Raw genomic sequence first — 24,294 nt, 5'->3', positions numbered from 1 at the left:
CACCAGTTTTGGTCTTTTTTGTTTCAGTCATCCCTATTATGTCGATCTGGTACTTATCTAATTCCTCAGCTAGCTCCATTTCTTTGCCATTCAGGCTTCTTACATTGATAGTAGCGATCTTTAATTCTGGTGATGTTGAGTTGGGGTTTGTTTTCAGATTTGTTTCAGTAGCTGACTTTTCGCTGTTTGCCCTGGTTCCCTGGAGAAAACAACGGGGGCCTTGATTAACCGGGCGACGCCCCAGCCGGCATGAAATTTTGTCATGTTGTACCATCATTTTTTATTTTGGTTTAACCAATAAGAATACAATTTGGTCGGCTAAATCCCAAATTGCCAGCCGAACCTTTTTCGTTCAGTATCAAAGTAGATACCCAACAGGGTGCACCACGAGAAGGTGAGGATTGGACATTAGGTCAGAAGCCTAGATGGTCGGTTCTCCGCATTCCTTTAAAGGCTATGCGAAGGTCTCCTCTCAGTTATACAGCTCTGACCCTTAAGCACCCCTTTATTATTATTATTATTATTATTATTCAGGCTCCAAGGAGTCAAAAGACTCATCGAGGGAGGTCCTTCCTAAGACATTAAGTCTGTCAAGACTCATCGAGGGAAGGTCCCCCCCCCCCAGAGAAACACGAAGTCTATCATACCACTCTTTAAACTCACTGACTGTTCTCGCTCCCACCACTCCATCAGGCAATGCATTCCAGGGCTCAACCACCCTCCACACAAAGAAACCACTCCTTACCCTCTTGCTCACAGTTTCCTTTCGTAACTTCCAGGGATGGCCTATTGTCATAACACCTTCCCACTGTTCAAACAAGCGAAAGAACTACCCAGTGTCAACCCTGTAACCACCTCTCAACAGTTTAAAAGTCTCAATCATATCACCTCTCCTTCTTCTATCCAACAAACTCTGCAGTCCACATTCTCTCAGCCGATCCTCATAACTATCCTTGTACAGTCCTGAAACCATCTTTGTCATCCGTGTTTGTATCCTTTTCACAGTCAATTTATCCCCTTCAAATCCTGGGGACCAAATCTGAGAACAATAGTCCAAGTGTGGTCTGATCAGAGACTTATACAATGGAATGATAACCATTTTATCTCTGCAGGTCAGTGTCCTTCTCATAATAGCAGCAATCCTCTGTGTTACCTTCAGAACCTTTGCAATATGTCCCCTAAACTTCAGGTTTCTATCAATCATCAACCCCAGATCTCTTGTCTCCCCTACTTCCTCCAGTATAACTCCTCCCATAGAGTATGCAGCATCCCATCGATGTTTCCCAAACCTCAAGACCTTACATTTTGCTGCATTAAACTGACACCCCCATTCATTTTCCCATCTATCTAGCTTATTTAAATCCTCTTGCAGGGCTACCACATCTGCACTATTACTAATAATCCTTACCAGCTTCGCATCATCTGCAAACAACTGAATATCCCCCTGCAATCCACTGCCTATGTCATTGATATAGAGGTTAAACAATATAGGTCCAAGTACTGAGTCCTGTGGGACCCCACTTGTACCCCTCTGCCTCCTAGAAACTGCTCCACCATACACAACTCTCTAATACCTATCAGACAGCCAATCCTGAATCCAGTTGTCCAATCTCACATCCAGACTCATGTGCTGCAACTTAAATATCAGCTTATCATGTGGCACCCTGTCAAATGCCTTCGCCAAGTCTAAGAAAATTGCAGTATATGCCTTTCCCTCATCTAATGTTCTTGTAACTTTATTATAAAAGGCTAGCGTATTGCTAAAACAAGAGCGTCCTTTCACAAATCCATGTTGATTCTCACAGATAACTTTACCCTCATCTGCCCAATGCTGTATACGGTCCCTCACTACTTTCTCCAAGATCTTAACAACTACTGATGACACACAGACTGGCCTATAATTAGACACTTCCATTCTGTTACCACCCTTATGCAATGGCACTATCTTACCTTCCTTCCATTCCCTGGGCACCTTTGCCAAAGCCAGACTTTCATTGAAAAGCCACGTTAAAGACACTGTCAATTCCCTTGCACATTCTCTCAAAACTCGTGGTGAAATACCATCCAGTCCCACATTACTGACATCCAGCGTACTCAGTATCTGAAACACACTCTCCTCCTGTACCTCCACACCTCGAACCAGTCCCATCCCTCTAGCATTAAAACTGACTCCTCTAGGATGAAATACTCCAATAAAGTGTTCAGTGAACAATTCCACTATGTCCTCTGCATCAGTCATTCTATTCCCATTTTTATCCCACAATATCATTCTTCCACAGTCATTTCTCCTCCTACTGGCCACATAGCTAAAAAATTCCCTAGGATTTTCTTTGGATCTTAGGGCCAATCTCCTCTCATATTCCAGTTTTGCTTTCCTTACCACACTAGTCACTCTTCTGGCCTGTGTCTTATATTCCTCATGCATCTCTTCACCTGTCTCCTTATATCTCTTCCATAGCCTCTTTTTCGCATGCAATTCCTGTTTAATATTGTTTGTCATCCACTTTACTCCAAATTGCGTCCTCTTCTTCACTCGTGGTATACAACTTACCATTGCTGATAACAAATATTCTTTCACAATTTCCCACGCACTAGTGATATCCCGGCCTTCCAATTCCTCCCTCCATGAAACTTCCCGAAGTTGACGTCTAAGACTATTATAATAACCTGCCTTATAATTCCACATAAGTTCCCATCTCTTTGATACTCCTGCATGTCTATTCATTTTCCAAATCAACACCATATGGTCACTCTCTCCAACTGGTGGGAGAGATGTCAACTCAGTTATTATCAACTCTTCTGATGCTATAACCAAATCCAAAACTTTTGAAACTCTTGTTCCCTCTGTTACATGTTGCCTAAGACATTTGTCCCTCAAGAATTCTAGAAATTCCATTCCCCTATTGCTGCATGCATCTTCCTCTCTCCAATTTATACTACTGAAGTTAAAATCTCCCATAACAATCATTCTTCTTGCACTAAACTTGCACTAAACAGCTGTCTAAACATCTCCTGGTCCCCATCCTGTGCTCCTGGGTCTGTAGTAACACCCCACTAAATATCCTGTCTTGCCTACCTCTACCTCACACCATACGCTCTCAAAATCATTTGTCTCACTTCCTTCCAAATTCTACACTCTTAGAGGACATAGGTCATCACTTATCATAAGCAGTACCCCACCACCACGCTTTCCCCTCCTATCCTGACGAAAAATGCTATACCCAGCGACTTCTATTCCTGTTGTTATATCCCCTTCTGTCAACCAATTCTCAGCGATCGCAATAATTTTTGGCCAGGCTGATGCTATCTGCGCCACCAATTCCTCTCCCTTATTCCGGATACTCCTGGCATTAGTATAAAGCATATAAATGCCATTGTTTCTATACCCAGCATTATCCCTTCTAGACTCCACTGGGCTCAATGTTACCTGACATTGTCTCCCTTCTCCCAAGTATCCATTCCCACAAGAGGCCACCCCTGCTATCATCCTCCCTGGGACACACTGACTCGTTCAGAACAGCAATCTCTCCAGATGCCTATGTCCTTCCTCATTCAAATGTAAACTGTCGCTTGCATACAATTCCTCTCTTTCCTCAAACGCACTCCAAGCATCCACATATACCAGTCCTCACTTGTCACACATTCTCGCTATTATGCCATTCAATATCACCGCTCTTCTGCTCAGCTCATCATTATCCTACCTAGGCAACACGCACACTATTTTTCCTCTCTCTGTCTTCTTCCGTACAGTCTCAAGCAAAAATCTCATATCTCTCGCTGCCCGACTTACATTACCACTCAAGTCATTCGTTCCTACCATCACAATCATCTCATCCACCCTTTCACCTCTCTTAATTGCCATAGCCACCCTTTCTATTGTTCCTCCTGGCAAACACTCCTCACGCATCCTATCTTGAACACCACGGATCATTGAGTCGCCATACATTATACCTCTTACCATTCCCTCGCTCCTATTGTTTCCATTCTCTCCTCTTCTTTCATTCCCATACCTCTCTCTTCTACTGTTTCCATTCTCTCCTCTTCTAGCACTCCCATACATCTCTCTCATTCCCTCTCTCCTACTGTTTCCATTTTCTCCACTTCTAGCACTTCCATATCCCTCTCTCATTCTGTCTCTCCTACTACTGTTTCCATCCTCTCGTCTTCTAGCATTCCCATACCTCTTTCTCATTCCATCTCTTCTACCGTTTCCATTCTCTCCTCTTCTAGCACTTCCATATCTCTCTCTCATTCCGTCTCTCCTACTGTTTCCATCCTCTCGTCTGCTAGCATTCCCATACCTCTCTCTCATTCCCTCTCTTCTACTGTTTCCATTCTCTCCTCTTCTAGCACCCCAATACCTCTCACTCATACTCCCTAAATTCTCTCTCTCTCCTACTCTGATTCGCCTTGCATTTATCTCTTCCATTCTCCTAATCTTATCTTTCATACTTCTGCTCTCATTCACAAGACATTCCACCTCCTCTTTCAACTCATCTATCTCCCTCTGTAGGTCAGTCACTCTTAATCTAAATTCACTCTCCCAAACAAAACCATCTCCTAAACTTTCACAGACACTCACACCTTCCACACTATCAACTATTATTTTCTCATTCTCTCCTATCACACTACTAGTCTTCCTATATTCATTCCCCGTTCCTGGAGCAACAAAGTCAGATATCGATATATCTAATGTACTTATTTCCTCCAACTGCCTGCATTTTGCACACATACGCTCTCCACTCTCTTTAACAAGCCACATATATAATTCCCGAGACGCATACATGCCGCAAGTACTGCATGCCACAAAAAATCCCTTATGATATTGCTAATAATTCAGTTCTTAAATGGCAGAGGACTTGGCGTTATGCCACTTGCGACTGCTGCTGAATCCATCATCATTCCTTACTGCCGAGTAGTGTAATCTTTAATAATTATTCAATTAATAAATAAGAGGAAAAAAAGTACAAACATCAGAACATTTAAGTACTAAATATAATTAAATAAAATGAAATATAACTAAATACAGTAACTTAGCTTTGTTTTGTCTTCCACCGTTATGCGTTCGATTCCAACGGTACCAAAATATATTATATCGCGACAGCAACTAACTTCCAAAAAACAACCATTGAAGTACACTCGTATTCAGAGAAACAATCTAGCACTCAAAAACGTAGAAAAACGGGGAAAAAAGCAGACTATTCACCGATTAAAAATCACTTTCTTCTGCACAGCTCAAATTCACCGCCACATGCTACGGCGACGCTAGCGCCACTTTTCTTGTTGTACTTTCCGCTTTTCTGCTCCACTTGGGTACCACCGCTTCATAGTTAAACACTGAAGGGTACAATAAGTAAATTTAAAAAATGTTTATGAGATTTGGTTTTGAGTTTTCCAAAAAAAAAAATGTTTATTACTTATGTTTGCGCTTTAACCAGATTGTTTATCAGTTTTTTACAATTTTACAAAGTTTTTTTTTACTTGCACTACACTCAAATAATGAAAACATGAAAAGTCACACTAAAAAGTTATTTTTGAAACAAACACCTCACTCTTACATGATTCAATAACAAATGAAGTTAAGGAGCAACCAGGCGAAACTTCCTATCTCGGCAATGCAATCAGTTTTCGTGACCTCGAAGCTGTCAACAGCGCTTTGCGCTGACATTGGTAATGTGGCTTAATTTAAAGCATAGATAGTGCATGCTGTTCAAAATACAAAATAGGAAGCTTGTCAACTAGCACTGACATTGGTATTGCGGCATTATTTAAAGCGTAGATAGTATGCGTTGTTCAAAATACGTATTAAAATGTAATAATTGTTTTGAAAAAATTTTTGCTTAAAATAATCAAGATTTTTATGATGTTTACTGAAATCATTAACTTATTTTAGGAAAATATCTTGGCTTGGGGGGCACCCCAACGCCTGGGGCCCCTAGGCATGTGCCTCATTGCCTTAATGGGTAATCCACCACTGCCTGGAGGTGTCAAATAATAATAATAGTATCAAACTTGCTAAATTGGCGTTATCAGAATTGCAACCATCAACTTTAAATGCATGCTGGAAAGCTACTTGGCCAGAATGTGTGAAAAAGAAAAAACCAGTGCCTTTGCATACGACTGAATATTCCAATATTATCAGATTAGCACATTAGCACAGTTGGTGAAGAAGGATTTCATGATTTTTTGTCTTCAGATATTGAAGATTTGATGGTTGACAAGGCTGTTAGTGATGACAAAATAATAGAAGCTGTCCTTGAGAATCTCAATGAAAAAGAAAAAAGGGATGATGATGATGATGATAGATGAAGAATTAAGAGATTCCACTCACTGCAGGGTTAATTAAAGAAGGGCTTCAAATGGCTAGTAAATTGCAAAGTTATTTTCTTACACATGATCCAAATACTGAATGAGCTGAAAAGTTTAAACGTTCATGTATGATGCAATATGAAGAATTATTATTATTACGATATCTCCATGGAGTCAGAAGACTCATCGCGAGAGACCCAAACTATCAAAACAATATCTATCATATCTCTCCTTGAATTTTACAAAGATCTAGTCAAAACAGGATCTCATCGATTAATTACAGAGTTCATGTTAAAAAAAAAAATCAACCTTCAGAATTATTGGGCATTAGTGCTAATTTAGTTCATTTTACTGAAAATGTTTTGCCATTGCAGTATGAACAAAACAGCCAAAGTGTTTGAAGTGATGGAAGTGATTTAATTCCAGTCTCACACAAAAGAATGTGGCTACTGTCAGAAAGTGACAGCGAATAAAATTTAACTAATAACCATATGTGAGGGTGTATTTGAGCCTTTTCGAATTTCTGTTTTATTAGTGACACACTACTGTATTTTCTTTAAGAAAAATACATATGTACAGTGGTATCTCGCTAATCCAAACCTCTTTAGTCTGAACCCTCCAGTAATCCGAACTGCGGTGTGAAAGAAAAAAAGTTTTATTTATTACATATTATTATTTTGTGTACTATTATTTTTATTTAATAATTAATAAATATTATTACTACAGTACAGTAATTTTGTTTCATACTGTCGATTGTACGGTTATACTGGAGGCTTATTTTGATGTATTGTGTGTTCACGTTTGCTTTTTTATACTGTACAGTACATACTGTATTGTCGGCATGAATCACAAATATACACAAAAAGAGGAAATTCAAAACGTGCATAATTGGTTAAAAATATAAATCCAGATGTTGAAATTTCACAAACAGATGTTGCGGAATGAATTACAGGTAGAACCAAAAGGGAATTCGACATCAAATCAGATGCTGAAATTATAAATATGACATTACAGAATGAATTAGAAGACAATGATGACGATGAAGAACTCGAAGAAAAAAAAGTAAAACATGAAGAGGCAGTTGGCAGTTTTAATATGTGTATAGAATGTGTTAAGAAGACTGATACGGCATTCCACAAAATTTTTATTGCTGATGCAACTCCGAGAAGAAGCATTCGAAAAAAGTTTAACTTCCAAGAAGCAAAAGAATATTAGTGACTTTTTTACAAAGAAATAAAAAACTTTTTTGTGTTATTTTGTGAAACTTTTTTGTGTTGTGTACAAGAAAGTGATATTTTTTACACAAATTATGTTATGTACTGAACTATGCAATTTTATTAAATTAGAATCCTCAATACAGTACAGATATGTGCAAATTTCATTTTTTACTAAAATAAACTGGTGTACTGTATTATTTATTTTTGTTTTACATTACAGTACAGTTGCTTTTTTTTCTATCAGTTACTTCATTTATTTACAGAATTAAATTGATGCACCATTAGAATCTGATTATTTTGTCTTAAACGCTAGTTATTGTTGTCTCTTGGGGGAAAATTCGATAATCCGAACGTTTTGCTAATCTGAACAAGCACGGTTTTTATTAGTTCGGATTAGCGAGATAGCACTGTATATACTTTAAATAAGTATTTAAAATAAAAAATATTCCATTAAAATTAAATAGTTTTATTCAATGATTTTGATATGTTTTGTTTGAAAATAACTTATGGTTCATATCAGGTTTTCATATTTGGAACCATTCTTCTATTTTTTCATATGCACTGTATTATTTTTTACATGATTTTAATTTATACGGTTTTTTCTGGAACCAATCTACTGTGTAAATGGAGAATTGGGTATATTTGTGTATAGGGAAGCAATATCCCAGAAGAGAAAAATCATCAGTGGTATGCCACAGGGGTCTGTTTTAGAGCCATTAATGTTTAACCTGGAGTCAAGCTGGGATGAACTATGAGGAGTAGAGCAAAGCAGATCTTGTGGCCTTACAAGAAAACTTGAATAGACTAAGTGAATGGGTACAGTAGTGGGGATGACAATCAATGTTGCAAAATGTAAGGTTTTAAATTGTATAATTTACTCTTGGTGGGGATATGTGGGGTTGGAGATGGATCTAAAATTTACAGGACATGTTGCCAAAATTGTGAAGGCAACAATGAATTTTGGCAATGATGCGAACACTGACCTGTAGAAGTAAGGAGATTCTGGTTCATTTGTATAAGGCTCTGATTAGGCCTCATATGGACTACTGTGTACACATTTGGTCACCTGGTTATCAAAAGGATGAAGAGATGTTGGAGAAAGGTCCAGAGGTGATTGACTAAAATAGTCTCTGATCTCTAGAATGTGGAATATGAATAAAGGTTGATACAATGCAATCTGCAGAGTCTAGTGGATAGGAGGAAGAGGGGGTGATATGATTGAGACATATAAGTTTATAAGGAATTGTTATAGGATTAATGCTGAAGAGGTTTTTCATAAAACGGTAGGAGATTGAGGGAGAACAAGAGATCATCCCTGGAAGCTGTATAAGAATGTGAGCAAGGAAATGAGAAAACGGTTTTTTGCAAGGAGAGTTGTGAATGATTGGAATGCATTGCCTGAGAGCAATGAGCTGTATGTATAACAAAAGGGATCTTCTAGACGAGTCATTGACTCCATGTCTGCATGGTTAGCCAAGTGGCCATGCGCTTCGCAACCATATGCCTGGGAAAGGAGTGTTCTGGGTTCAATTGCCGTCCCCTGCTGATGAGAGGAGCTTAAGGATCTTTCTCAAACATAACTAAGTTAGCCAGTCTTGGGTGTGGACAGCAGGGTTTCCTCCCCGGTTTAGCTGGGGTTTTTCATCCCCCAAACAGGCAAACCAGTCCCGTGAACACACACGAATACAGTCAGGAATACCTAAGACAATCCCTCCAGCCATATGTCTGAATTGACAGCTATGCCTGTCCCGAGCCCAGATAAAAATAGGGGGTTATTGAGGTAGTGCTGCACCTCCCCATAAAAGGGGCTCACAGCCATTGAATCATCATACGGAATAAATAAAATTGACTCCATGAAGTTTTAGGATAATAACTCAAGTTCTAATTATTATATTCAATATTTTGCCAAAGTTAAACTGGCATCCTCATGAGAATAATACACACCAGAAACTATTGCCCTGGATAAAGGGTAGTTGAGAGCCTGGTATTTGGTGGAAGTAAATAAAATACTAATATAAAATATTAGTTAAACAACTTCAGCAACATATACAGCATGATTATAGACAGAGAGCTTTTGTCCTTTGGACGGCTGTGCCGAGAATATATATCTTCTTTCTTCTCTTCTCTCTGATTCCCGACGCCACCATAAGCCTCTACATATGGCGCCGCTGGACCTCCAAAAGGCCTTTGATAGTGTCTCCCTTCCTGCTCTCCTTTGAGCACTGTCTATTGCTGGATGTCCAAAATCCTTTATTTCCTATGTTATGGAGCTATACTTGGGTAGCTCCATCACTATCGATACAGGGTCCCGTGCAACTTTTATTCCCGCAGCGCAAGGTGTTCGCCAGGGTGATCCTCTATCTCCCTTTTTCTTTAACTGTGTCATAGATGAGTTTCTTCATTCTCCTCCTAGCCATATAGGCTACTCTCTAGGTGCTTCTTCCTTTAATGCTATGGCCTTTGCAAATGATCTTATTCTTGTAGCCTCTACTAAGATAGGCTTGCAGGAACTCCTTGACCAGGCAATTGACTTCTTTATTCGAGGCCTTTCAATTAATGTAAAGAAGTCCTGCTCTTTAGCTCTCGTCCCCTCTGGTCGTGACAAGAAGCTTAAGGTTGAGACTATAGAGTTTTCCTTGCACGGGAGGCCGTTGCATGCCTTGATCATCCTGGAAGAGTGGAGATACCTCGGTATCATGTTCACCCCAAAGGGAAGGTCTTCTGTCCCTTCTATCCTAAAAGCTGGGATCACTTCTTTGAGGAAAGCTCCTCTCAAGCCCCAGCAAAGACAATTTCTCCTTTCCCATTATCTCCTACCTCACTTTTACCACAAGTTGGTGCTTGGTAGGATATATATCTCAGTACTGTCCCGAATGGACAGGGCTATCTGTTCAGCCGTGAGATCATGGCCCCGACTGCATATTTCCATGCGAGGGCGAAGGATGGTGGGCTTGGGGGTTCCATCACTTAGATGGCTTGGTAGGACATATATCTCAGTACTGTCCTGAATGGACAGGGCTATCCGTTCAACCGTGAGATCGCTCCGACTGCATATTTCCATGCGAGGGTGAAGGATGGTGGGCTTGGGGATCCATCACTTAGATGGCTGATCCCATGCCTGCAGCTGTCAAGAATCACGCAGTTAGAACTATCTTCTTCCCCCATCTGCAGAGAGGCTTTCTATAGCCCATTAATACAAGAAGATTTGAGGCGGGCTAAAGGCTGGTCCCATTATCAAGGTACTTTAATCGAGTCAGCACCCGCAGAACACAAGAGATGGGCATCTCTGTTGCACTGTTCTGTAGATGGTGCTCCTTCAAAAGAGTCATGTCTAGTGCCTTCCCAGCATGATTGGGTAAGGGATGGCACTAGACTACTCCCTGGGTTCAAGTATATTGACCTTATCAGGACGAGGATCAATGCCCTGCCTACTCGAGCCCGCACAGCTCGATGGGGTAGTGACGACTCCAGCTGTAGAACTCGCTGCCACTACAGTGAGACATTGTCTCATATAGCCCAGTGTTGCTTCCGCACCCATGGGGTCCGCATGAGGAGGCATGATGCCGTGGTCTCCATTCTGAACAACCGCTTTAAGAACAAAGGTTGGGAGACTGTGGTGGAACCACATTATAGGACCTCCACAGGTTGCGTAAGCCAGACTTAGTGATTAAAAGAGATGGTGACGTTTGGGTAGTTGATGCCCAGGTGGTGGGAACAGGGCACCCACTAGCCTATAGCCATAATAATAAAGTAAATTATTATAAAAATAACCGAGATCTAGTTAAGATATGGGAGGAGCATGGGGCAACTCCAAGGTTTACCAGCACCACCATCTCTTTACATGGCATATGGAGTGCAGATAGTTATAAGGACTTAAAACAGCTTGGGCTTACGCAGAAGGATATAAAAGTTCTTTCCTTGAGGGCCCTACAGGACACACTGGTGGCATGGCATTGCCACCAGGGAATGACTACAATGATAACTAGAACACGCATAGCGTAAAACACTTCTAAAGGCTTAGGCCTATATCAAGTCTGGACGAGATGTCTGGACATGATGTAAGGGTAGTACTGCCCATAACCAGTACAAAGATTAGTAAAAAAAAATTTTTTTTTTTAAATTAAAAAAAATAACCATCGTTCATTCTATACATTAATGATATCGGGAAAGATCTGACAGGAGATGTTCAACTGTTTGCTGATGATGAAAAGACAGGCAGAGCAATCAAGGATGCCATTGATACACAGCACCTATAGAATGATTTGAATAAGCTGGAAGAGTAGAGAAATGATAATGGCTATCAATTCAATTTTAGTAAGTGCAAATTATGTACTTTGGTGTGATCAGATTTCCAATGGCATATTAGTGGAATTATATTACAAGAAACTGATCAGGGTATGGATCTTGGACTTATGGTAGAGAGGAGTTTAGAGTTAAAAGGTCACATATCAAAAATTGCAAATACAACCCACAGGATAATTTCAAGTGTGAATGCATCTAGTGTTAATGAGTCTAGGAGAAGGTATAACAAGCTGGTGTGGGTAATGAATGGCCTCCCTTGATGAGTCCTTCCTTGGATAACTCAAATAACAATGATGCAGGAATTCATATCTATTGAGAGTACAAATATCAATACTGGAAGAGCATGTTCAGAACCTTGTGGAGTTGATGCTCTGATATAGTGAATCAACTGTGAAGTCTCATGGTAGTCGGGGAGGGCGCTAGAGTCGCAAGTGAACGTGCCAGGGAATTTGAGCTGTGCTGAAAAAAGTGCTTTTTAATTGGTGAATAGTCTGACTTCTGTCGAAATTTGTGCTACGTTGTTTTTCTGGAATAAGAGTGTCCTTCACTGGTTGTTTTTGAAGTTAGTTGTTGTCGCAATATTGTGTATTTTGGTTACCGAGAAGATGGGGTCAGAATTGGATGGATAACGGTGGAAGAAAAAAAACGAAGATAACATAAGTTTTCATCCTTTATTTTTATTTTATTTCTATTTAGTATACTTATATGTTTTGTTTGTACTTTTACTTATCTAGTTATACTCCCTTATATTTATTTAGCGTTTAGTTGTAATAGTTCCTCGACACTATTTTGAATAATGGAGGCAGCAGCAGTTAAAATTGCAAATGGCGTATTGCCAAGTCCTTCCCCATTTAAGGACTCCATTTTGCATGATACTATATGGGATTTTGTAGGATGCGGGAATTGTGGAATGTATGTGTTCCGGCAGTTGTATATGTGGCAGGTGAGAGAAGGAGAAATACATATATGTGCAAAATGCAGGCAATGGGAGGAACTTGGTGAATTAGAGATGACTATAACTGGCCTCGTTGAGTCAGAGGAGGGAGATTCTCCACATAGAGAGATGAGTGGTATGATAGAGGGCAAGAATGGCGAGAGAAATATGAATAAAATAACGAGAGTGGAGAGTATGGAAAGGTTGTGAAGTTTTTGGAGATGGTCTCAAATGGGAGGATGAATGGCAAATAAGAGTGGCTGACTTGTAGAGAGAGAGAGAGAGAGAGAAATGAGCTGAAAGAGCAGGTGGAATGTCTAGGGAATGAGATGAGAAGTGAGAAAGATGAGATTAGTCAAATCAGAGTAGGAGTAAGAGAGTGATGGGAATGATAGAGGAGGAGAGAATAGGGATAGTAGAAGAGAGGGAATGAGAGAGAGTTATGGGAATGGTAGAGGAGGAGAGAATAGGAACAGCAGAAGAGAGGGAATGAGAGAGATATAGGAATGATAGAAGAGGAGAGAATAGGAACAGTAGAAGAGAGGGAATGAGAGAGAGTTATAGGAATGATAGAAGAGGAGAGAATAGGAACAGTAAAAGAGAGGTAATGAGAGAGAGTTATGAGAATGATAGAAGAGGAGAGAATGGAAACAGTAGGAGAGAGGGAATGAGAAAAATGCGAGAGAGCACTGGAACCAGGGATAGAGTGATGTCAGGAAGGCAGGTAAGTAGGGGAGCACAGAGAGAAAGTGTTAGAGGAGAGAGGGATGCACATGTGAGCGATCGAGGAACAGAGTGGTAAGAGGTGTGATGTATAGGGACTCCATGATCCGTGATGTTCAAGATAGGATGATTCAGGAGTGTCTGCTTGGAGGAACAATAGAAAGTGTGGCTATGGCAATTAAGACGAATGAAAGGGTGGATGAGATGATTGTGATGGTAGGAACAAATGACTTGAGAGGTAATGAAAATTGTGCAGTGAGAGATATGAGATTCTTGCTTGAGGTTGTACAAAAGAAGATGCAAAGAGGTGTGCATGTAAACTAGGTATGATATTAACGAGCTGAGCAGAAGAACAGTAATATTGAATAACATAACAGCTAGAATGTGTCAAAAGGGAGGATTGGAATATGTGGATGCTTGGAGGGCGTTTGAGGACAGAAAGGGAATTGTATGCGAGAGACTGCTTGCATTTAAATGAGGAAGGACGTAGGCATCTGGAGAGATTGTGTTCTGAATGAGTTGGTGAGTAAATGCAGGGAAATTAGAATGCCAGGGTGGATGGTAGCAGAGGTGGCCTCTTGTGGGAATGGTTACTTGGGAGAAGAGGATGACATCAGGTAACACTGAGCTCAGTAGAGTCTAGAGGGGATAATACTGGGTATAGAAACAGTGACATTTTTGTGATTACACTAATGCCAGTAGTATCCGGAATAAAGGAGAGGAATTGGTGGCACTGATAGCATCAGCCTGACCAAAGATTATTGGGATCACTGAGATGTGGTTGGCAGAAGAGGATATAATAACAGGAATAGAAGTAGCAGGGTACAGCATTTTTTGGCAGGATAGGAAGCAAAAGCATGGTGGTGGATTACTGCTTATGATAAGTAATGACCTATGTCCTCCAAGAGTGGAGGCTTTGGAAGGCAGCGACATTAATGATTTTGAAAGCATATGGTGTGAGGTGGGCAAGACAGGATATTTAGTGGGGTGTTGCTACAAACCAAGGAGCACAGAAGGTGGGGACGGAGATGTTTGGACAGTTGAGCTTGGCAAGTACAAGAAGAATGAATGTTATTAGAGATTTTAACTACAGCAGTATAAATTGGGAGAGGAAGATGCATGCAGCAATAAGGGAATGGAATTTCTAGAATTCTTGAGGGACAAATGTCTTAAGCAACATGTAATAGAGGGAACAAGAGGTTCAAGAGTTTTGGATTTGGTCATAGCATCAGAAGAGTTGATAATAACTAAGATGACATCTCTCCCACCAGTTGGAGAGAGTGACCCAAAGCAGTGAGAACATATGTGAAATTATAAGGCAGGTGATTATAATAGTCTTAGACATCAACTTCGGGAAGTTTCATAGATGGAAGGAAATGGAAGACCAGGATATCATTAGTGCTTGGGAAATTGTGAAGGAATATTTGTTAGCAGCAATAGTAAGCTGTATTCCACAAGTGAAGAAGAGGATACAATTTGGAGTAAAGTGGATGACAAACAATATTAAACAGGAACTGCATGCGAAAAAGAGGGTATGGAAGAGATATAAGGAGATAGGTGAAGAGCAGATGGATGAAGAATATAAGACACAGGCCAGGAGAGTGACTAGTATGGTAAGGAAGATGAAACTGGAATATGAGAAGAGATTGGCCCTAAGATCCAAAGAAAATCCTATGGAATTTTTAGCTATGTGGCCAGTAAGAGGAGAAATGATTGTGAAAGAATGACATTGTGGGTTAAAAATGGGAATAGAGTGACTGATGCAGAGGAAATACTGGAATTGTTCAATGAACATTTCATTGAAGTATTTCATCCTGGAGGAGTAAATTTTAATACTAGAGGGATAGGGCAGATTAGAGGTGCAGGAGGAGAGCATGTTCCAAATACCAAGTACTCTGGATGTCAGTAAAGCTGTGGGACTGGATGGTATTTCACCACAAGTTTTGAGAGAATGTGCTAAAGAACTGACAGCTCCTTTGACCTGGCTTTTCAATGAAAGTCTGGCTTTGGCAAAGGTGCTTTCGGAAAGGTGCCCAGGGAATGGAAGGAAGGTAAGATAGTGCAATTGCATAAGGGCGGAAGCAGACTTGAAGTATCTAATTATAGGCCAGTTTGTGTGTCATCAGTAGTTGTTAAGATCTTGGAGAAATTAGTGAAGGACAGTATACAGCATTGTGCAGATGAGGGTAATGTTATCTGTGAGAGTCAACATGGATTTGTGGAGATGCACTCCTGTTTTAGTAATATGCTAGCCTTTTAGAATAAAGTTACAAGAGCAGTAGATGAGGGAAAGGCACATACTGCTATTTTCTTGGATTCAGCGAAGGCATTTGAGAGGGTGCCACATGATAAGCTGATATTTAGGTTGTGGCACATGGGTTTGGATGTCAGGTTGGTCAACTGGATTCAGGATTGGCTGTCCAACAGATATCAGAGAGTTGTGCATGGTGGGGCAGTTTCAAGGAGGAAGAGGGTTACAAGTGAGGTCCTACAGGGCTCAGTACTGGGACCTATATTGTTTAACCTTTATATCAACCACATTGTCAGTGGACTGCAGGGGGACATTCAGTTGTTTGCAGATGATGTGAAGCCGGGAAGGTTTATTAGTAATAGTGCAGTAAAAGTTTTTTAGTAAAAGATGATTTGAATAAGCTAGACAGATGGGCAAATGAATGGGGTTGCCGGTTTAATGCAGCAAAATGCAGGGTCTTGAGGTTTATGATACATCGATAGGACGCTGCATACTCTATTGCAGGAACTATACTGGAGGAAGTAGGGGAGACAAGAGATCTGCAGTTGACGATTGATAGAAACCTGAAATTTAGAGGACATATTGCAAAGGTGGTGAAAGTAACACAGACGATTGCTGCAATAATGAGAAGGACTCTGACCTGCAGAGATAAAAGGGTTGTCTTATACAACGAATGATAACTTCTATCTTTCATAACACCTCTTCTTCTTCTATCAACCAAATTTTCGTGGATAGAAGAAGGAGAGGTGTTATGATTGAGACTTTTAAACTGTTGAGAGGTGGTTACAGGGTTGACACTGAGGAGTTCTTTTGCTTGGTTGAACAGGTGGGAAAGAGTGATGACAAGGGGGCCATTCCTGGAAGTTATGAAAGGAAAATGTGAGCAAGAGGGTGAGGAGTGGCTTTTTTGCATGGAGGGTGGTTGAACCATGGAATGCATTGCCTGATAGACTGGGAACGAGAACGGTTAATGAGTTTAAGGAGTGGTATAACAAACTTTGTGTTTCCTAGGAAGGACCTCCCACGATTAGTCTTTTGACTCAATGGAGGCCTGAATAATAATAATAATAGTCCAACATGCTAAGTATTCAATATCTTTAATAAACAGACCTCTCTGTGAAATATGAAATAACTATTAAAAAAAAACATGCTATCATAATATATGACACTGATATTTATTTCAATTTATGATAAATAAAAAAGTTTTAGGATATTGTTCTTACCTTTTCTGTCAGGTTTGGTGCACCGTTTTACAAGTCTGATGGAATCTTTTGCAAACTGCCTACCTGGCTCAACAAATGCCATAACTTGATCCATGATTAATTTAATTGGGATCTGAAATTTAAGTTTTGCTATAATGTTTATTTAAGTAACAAATAAATACATAAATATCAATTCAGTCAAAAATAAAGTTTTGTAAACAAATTCAAATATTTTGTTATAAATTAACGAACACCACACAGATTTTTATTATCATCTAAAAAACTTCAAGAAAGTAGCAGCTGCATTCACTGGGATCTCTTCAATACATACCACCACACTGAAACTGATCTCAAATTCTGCTCAGTTATAGAGAATGTCATGCAAAAACCCCCAAAATAATTCAGTTAACATCAACTGCAATTCTTTTTCTTCAACCCAGACAGATGCACTGCTGGATGAAAGTCTCACATAATTTTCTCCATTGAGATTCTATTTTCAGTTTTTCTCATCCATTGCATGTCAGAAATCGTAATAATGTTGTCAACTGCAATTATCCAAATAAATTTGTCCACTTTGTGAATTTTTGCCAATGCCAAACTTTGATGCTGATTATAAAGTCCTGCACTAAACATTAACTGCTTCCATTGTAGAGGAGAGTGGTTGTGACTTTGCAAACTAATGCGATAAAATTACACTGTTGTGTTTTAAGAACTTTAACTAGCAGTCTTGACACAAAATTAAAAAAAAAAAAAAAAGTCAGGTAAACCAAACATGATAAAAGAACCTGCAATTAATCAGAAAAAGTTTTTGTTATATAAGCTTCAGAAATTCAGTGTGGCATTTCCACACTCCCTGATATATCTAGTCTACTGGCAGTTAAAATTTTGCATGAAAGTATTATTTCATACTCTATATATAACCGAGCAAAATTTGAAATGTGGTTTCCACATAAGGTTGAAGGTTCCCTGTCTATGCAACAGGTAGTATTAAAAAGGAAACAGAAACCTGAAATAAATAAAATAAATTAACGATACCAAGAAATTATATACTTGGTTTAATCCTTTATCCAAGTGAAAGCAAACAAAGTTTGCACCTGAAGTATTTTCAGGACTGGGACAACTCATATATAGAACAACTGGGACACTCGTACATAGAAGCTAGTGACTTCACATCACTTATCTTAGTATCACATAATGCAAAGCACACATCCTTGCTGACATGTAGGGTCACCACCTGGACCAGTTTTGACTTTTATTGAGGTCTCATCAGTGGAAGCCAGAGGTGATACTAAGGTTGAAGTAATGCAGAAGTCATATTTTCATTAGCAAGTAACAAAAGGTCACACCTTATTATTAAAATACTCTGGATTAGAGATAGTTGGATTAAACGAAATATATAATTTCTTGGTATCTTTAATTTATAGTATAACCAAGTGGAATAACTTTCAACAACTATCTCTAATACAGGTTATTTTAATAATAAGTTGTAATACCTTTTTGACACTCGCATATGAAAATATGACTTCTGCACCACTTTTACATAATGCACTATCTATTTAACTGCAGTTACAAATCTCACACAATAAATTAATTCTGCTATAACGGTAGCTACCTCCTACAAATCTGCCCACAAGCCAGATCGTTTGCCTGAAGATATCATGAACTTGATCAGAGACAAAAACAGAGCTAGGAAAAGATTCTGTAACACATGTGCACCACAGGATAAAACAGCTCTAAACAGATTAAATGGGGCAGTAAGAGATGCACTCAAAGCTCATAGAGAGCAAGTATGGGAAGAAAAGTTAGCCTCCATTTCACCTATTGATCACTCCATCTGGGGACTACTGAAAAATATCAGAAACAAAGAGAGATCCCTTCCTCCAATATTCTCTGACCAGGGCCTTGCTCACACAGATGTAGACAAAGCAGAAATTATAGCAAACAATTTGGAGGAGCAATGCAGGCCTTCGTATGAAAACCTTGACTTTGACCACATATATAAGATTCACAGCAAGGTCAGACACTCACTCAAACTTCCTGACACTAGCACTGACCATATTGCACCAACATCACCTGCTGAGATATATGACATTATTAAAAAATTAAAGAACAAAAAAGCTCCTGGGCCAGACGGCATTACTAATCAGATGATCAAACTTCTGCCCCGAAAAGCAGTAGTACACCTGACCATAATTATATGGTCAGGTGCACTACCTCAATAATTTTGAGGCAAGGATCCTCACCTGCCTCAAAATTATCATCCAATCAGTCTCATCTCCAACCTGGACAAGATTGCAGAGAGGAAGGTCATCCTCGCACGTCTTCAAGCCTCAATAAATGAACTAGACATCCTTCCTAAAGAGCAGTTTGGCTTTCGGCAATACCACAGTACTACTCACCAAATCCACAGAATTGTGGAATACATTACTACCAGCTACAACTGGCGTCAATACATAGGAGCTGTTCTCCTTGATCTATCCAAAGCATTTGACAAAATATGGCACTTTGGATTGCTACATAAATTTATCTCAGCTGGTATCTCAATGAAATTGACACATCTAGTTAGTTCATATCTGCAAAACAGACCATGCAAGTCAAAGTTAACGGCACTACCTCATCTCAGTGACCCATCTTGGCCGGAGTGCCACAGGGATCACTAATGGCTCCATTGCTGTTCTCTGTATACATGTCTGATATCCCGCACAACCCAATGACATCCATCATGGCCCTGTATGCAGATGACACAGCATTATTAGTCAGATCTCTCTGACCACATTTTGTTACTAGAAAACTTCAAGAAAACCTTCTAAAATTAGAAAGATGGTTCTCCAAATGGAGACTGCAAGTGAATCCCCTAAAAAGTTCAGCTATTCTCTTCACAAAAAGGTCGATATTGCCTGTAGAGACATCTTATTATTCAACACCAAAATTCCCTGGCAGACGGAAACAAATTACTTAGGTGTCATCCTCGACAAAAAATTAACTTTTAACCAACACATCAAGGCTACATGTACAAAGGCATCTAAAGCCATCGCTCAGGTCTACTCCCTAATAAACAGAAGCAGCAAGCTAAACATCAGAATCAAACTGCTTTTATACCAGCTGACGCTTCGTCCTATAGTTACTTATGCTTCTCCAGTCTGGAGCCACACCTCCACTACAAATATTATCAAATTGCAATGGGTTCAGAACAAATGCTTGAGAATGATCCTAAATGCCCCATGGTTCGTCAGAAATCATCAACTTCACTGAGATACAAATATTCCTTATATCTTCTCCTTCCTACAAACTTTAGCTGCAAAGTTCTTCCTAAAGACATCCACTCATCCCAATGATCTAGTTCAGCAAGCTGTAGCCTATGGATACATTGAAACACAAAAGACCAAAAGCCATTTTAACTTCCTTCACTGATGTATGATGTCCATGCCCATTCTGGGCGAGCAAACTGCTCATAATATTTTCCCTCACTGTGACCGTAACAGACAACAGGGAATATGAAAAGCTTTTTGCTTCACCCCTTAAGTCATAAATGTCAATTGTCAATAATGCACTATCTAATTATCACTACTTGCCAACTGTGTTTTCATTGAAAAGACAGGTCAATGGAGCTGTCAGTTCTTTAGCACATTCTCTTAAAACGTGGCAAAATCCCATCTAGTACCACTGCCTTATTGATATCCAGAATACTCTTTTGCTTCTATATCATAACATTTGTCAGCCGTTTCAACAACCACTCAATTGCATGTTTTGTTCTATGGAGAACTCCACATAAGTGATTGAACTATCTTTTCCATTACCATTTGGTCATTCTCTTCATCTTTCACCATTTCATTCTTGCAGTCACTCATACTGCTTGCAACATCAACCTCACCAATTGCATTTAGTCTTTCAACTCATTGCTATCATTTTTCTCACTACCCTCAACACTTCTGGCATTTACTCTCAAAACACTCAACTAGTTTACTAGTTATTTTACTATTATTAGTTGAGCAAAATAACCAGTTACTGATAATCAGTTATTCCACTCAACCAGAATTATATTTCTTGTAAGAAATACCAATAGTTATTACTGCCCTCCATCAGGGATATTTATTGAATTCTCAATCTGGAATCACTCCTTTCATAAACCAGACACACCTTGTAGAGGATGTGGAAGGGAAGTGAAAGGAAGAGCCTGAGACACACTTGTGAGACGATGCTTCACATTACCTTGAGCTTTGTGAGAATCAGTGCCCAGTCAACCTAGTATCAAGGTACCACCTCTACAGGACCTCTTGTCCCCACAAACAGCTTTACTACTTCTAATTCAATGACCTCTGTTCTTTTGTCTGGTTCACCCTCCACAGCTGGTGCTAACTAGTTTTTCTGGATTGTATATCTTGCGAAAGTGTTGGATGTTCTAGAAATAGGTGTTATTAAGTGATCACCAAGGCTGCTGAGTTTTTATTTACACTTTAATTCACAACACAAAACACTAATAAAGAAATAAATAATATATTTATTTACTTAATTACTGATATTTCTCTGGTTTTCTACCCAGTATCTTTAAAGCACAAAAACAAGAATTAGCTAATAGTGGGAACAGTTTAATACTGTAATGGACAATTTATGTTCTTCAAGGCAGATGTCAACTGATATTCCTGTCTGTCCATCATAAGCCAGATCACAACTACAGGGTACTTCATATACTCCTGGATGTGAAAAAGGAGAAAGCTTGTCTTTAGGATTGCCAGATATAGGTTTAAATGTAGTGTGGAACTGGTTTTATTAAGTGCTCTAGATATATTTTCAGATATGCTCTCAGTAACAGTTTTGTTATGCATTAGGAAATGAAGGGGGTATTTAGTATTTTCTCTATTTTTAGGGGATTGTAGCCATTGGCTAAAAATTGTGGCAAAGATAGGAAAGTTCAGTGGTAAGAAAAGCATCACTGGAGAAGATAGCTCTAGCTCTCTGTGTTAGTGTCTCTATTGTTCCATACTGTTTTGGTGAATGATGGTGGGATTCTTTGTGCAAATATCTTTTAGTATGTAAAGGCTTTAACCACCCAACTGGCTAAGACATATATATATACGTCCAGGTTACCATGGATGTGAAGCGCATATTAAAATTGTAATGCCATTCATATTACATTGAAATATGATGGATACAAAGCGTAGAAGAGTGATGTATTTTATCCATATTGACGGCGACATGGTTAATGAACCATCTGGAAGGTGGGCAGGAAGGGAAAGCAGTTATTTGATTCTTTTCCATTGTGAACTTGAGTTTAGTAAGATGGCTATTTAAATAGCCAACATCCTAAAAAAAAAGGGGTTCAAAGGGGATTAATGGATGTACAATTATATGATCCTCTCAAGTAGGATCACTCAGCCTCTCCTCTCCAATCCAACTCTCACCTTCACATGGTGAATCCTGAAACGAGCAACCAAGTGGAAGATTGGTCAGGTACAAATGAGAGAAAGGAGATTTAGGACAAGTTTGAAGAACACTATATGCCATCCCATATCTGCTATCACCACTAAGATTCCTTGTACTACCCTCTCTTCAATTTGACATTCAAAATTTTATATTTGGAAATAGTGAACTTGCATCCCTTCATATCTGTCCACTGTAATCTATTCGAGTTTCTAAAAAATTCATAGCAGGAAAGACTCCTTTAACTGCTGTGACTAGATTCTAATTTTTGAAAATCAGGACAAATGCTAATTTTGCTAATATGTGTAGCTAAAAATAGCATAAACAAAGCACATTGTTGCATATGCAAAATGGACAAACATAATGAATGCATACTGAAATAAGATTGCCAAAATAACATATTAACATCTCAACTCTTGCAACAATGTCAATGTCTACAGAAGTATGTTTCTTATTAACTTTCTGAAGCTGATTTTACATCAGACTATTATGTTAATCAGGCTGAGGGGGGACAAAGTATATCAAATGATTATTATTATTGCATAACACCTCCAGAGAGTCCAAAGACTCGTAGAGGGAGGGCACCTATTCTAGAACTCTCCGTCTCCACTACTCTTCCAACCGCAACTACCTTCATCATCTACACCAACCCCATCTACTGCTGACCAATTATCTTCAAAGACAATTACAAACATCCATGCCCATGGTTGGGATTCAAACCCGCAGCCTTTTGGCTGGACAGCAGATACACTAACCACTCGGTTGGCAAATATTTCACAGTAGGATAATAATTAGGATGGTACTTGAGCATTGCAGGATATTTGCCTACACACAGTCCACATACTGCCCAAAATTAAACCACCTGATCACCTGGTTCTCATTTTTTTAGACATTAGTAATTACAGTATGGAAAAATATTATTTATTAATGTATTGCGTACAATATTAATAAAAAAAGAGTTAAAACAGTGTGCCAGCATTCCTAATACATAGCTATCACTGGCCAGTTCTCCATCATTATTTTTTTTTTGCAATAATGAAGATTCTTTACGATAATAATACTGTAGTGTAATTAATTATATTTACATTATTAATGTACAAGTTACACGGGAGAGAATCGCATCCTATGCTCTTCAAACGCCACCGTGATCTCTATTTCTTTCTAATTACCTCTTCCATGTATCGCTCAACACCAGCCAGAAAACGATCCTCCAATCCAGGTTGACCCCCTACGAATTATCTATCTCTGTTAACCTTAATTTGGACCATAAGAAATACCAGATGGCCCAAGTGAAGTATGTAAAACATTGAAGTACAGTATTTCCAAATTTATTACGATATTCTTAACATTAACTGGATTTTTTAAAAAAATTTTTATTTAGTTGTCAAACGAACATTCTATGACTATCAATAATTTAAAAATCCTCTTCAGAACGTATGTTTAACGAATACTATAAACACATTATCACTAAAATTTTATTTAAAATAGTAGGCAGTAATAACATTTTCAGTTTTCACATTTCATGTTATTAACGTATGGTAGTAAATAAAAACGTTTATGCTCACAAAACCAAGTACACGCGATCAGGATAACATACAGAAGAAAACCCAATGGCAAAAATAATTATTCTAAACCACGTCACAACGTATTCCTTGCACGTCAACTCTGATACGTGATTACTTAACGTTGCACAACTCTTTACTTTTGAATAACTTCATTCTGTAAAATACAAACACGGCACATTTATGTCTATACGTAAACAACAACAACAACAAAAAAAAAAAAGCAATTCGTAATTCAGGTTGGAGTTAGATGGATGAGTAATATCATTAAGCATGAGTTACAGAAGAAGAATGCAGAACGTTGCTGACTTGATGGGTGAAGCATAAATGCTTTTCATATTCCCCTTTGTCTGAAGGGGAGTTCTTTGAGTGGTGA

General features: G+C 39.0%; 1 protein-coding gene across 5 annotated transcripts in view; it reads right to left on the bottom strand.

Moving 5' to 3' along the window:
- The window catches only part of LOC150100546 (protein transport protein Sec61 subunit gamma), an 81,723-nt gene extending 57,650 nt beyond the window's left edge, over window positions 1–24,073 (bottom strand). The window contains exons 1-2 of one of the 5 annotated variants that reach the window (XM_090401501.1): window positions 23,922–24,073; window positions 16,960–17,071 (exon numbers count right to left, since the gene is read on the bottom strand). In XM_090401501.1, the coding sequence (XP_090257627.1) occupies window positions 16,960–17,053 (94 nt within the window). In that variant the 5' untranslated portion in view covers window positions 17,054–17,071; window positions 23,922–24,073. The other 4 variants (XM_090401502.1, XM_090401500.1, XM_090401499.1 and 1 more) reach the window with 4 other exon arrangements.
- Window positions 24,074–24,294: the final 221 nt, after the last annotated feature.

The sequence above is a fragment of the Typopeltis vanoorti genome, chromosome 12 (assembly GCF_054136105.1).
Source record: "Typopeltis vanoorti isolate ZY-2024b chromosome 12, IOZ_Tvanoo_1.0, whole genome shotgun sequence".
Classification (NCBI taxonomy): Eukaryota; Metazoa; Arthropoda; class Arachnida; order Uropygi; family Thelyphonidae; genus Typopeltis; species Typopeltis vanoorti.
This window is presented reverse-complemented; position numbering and strand designations above follow the sequence as displayed.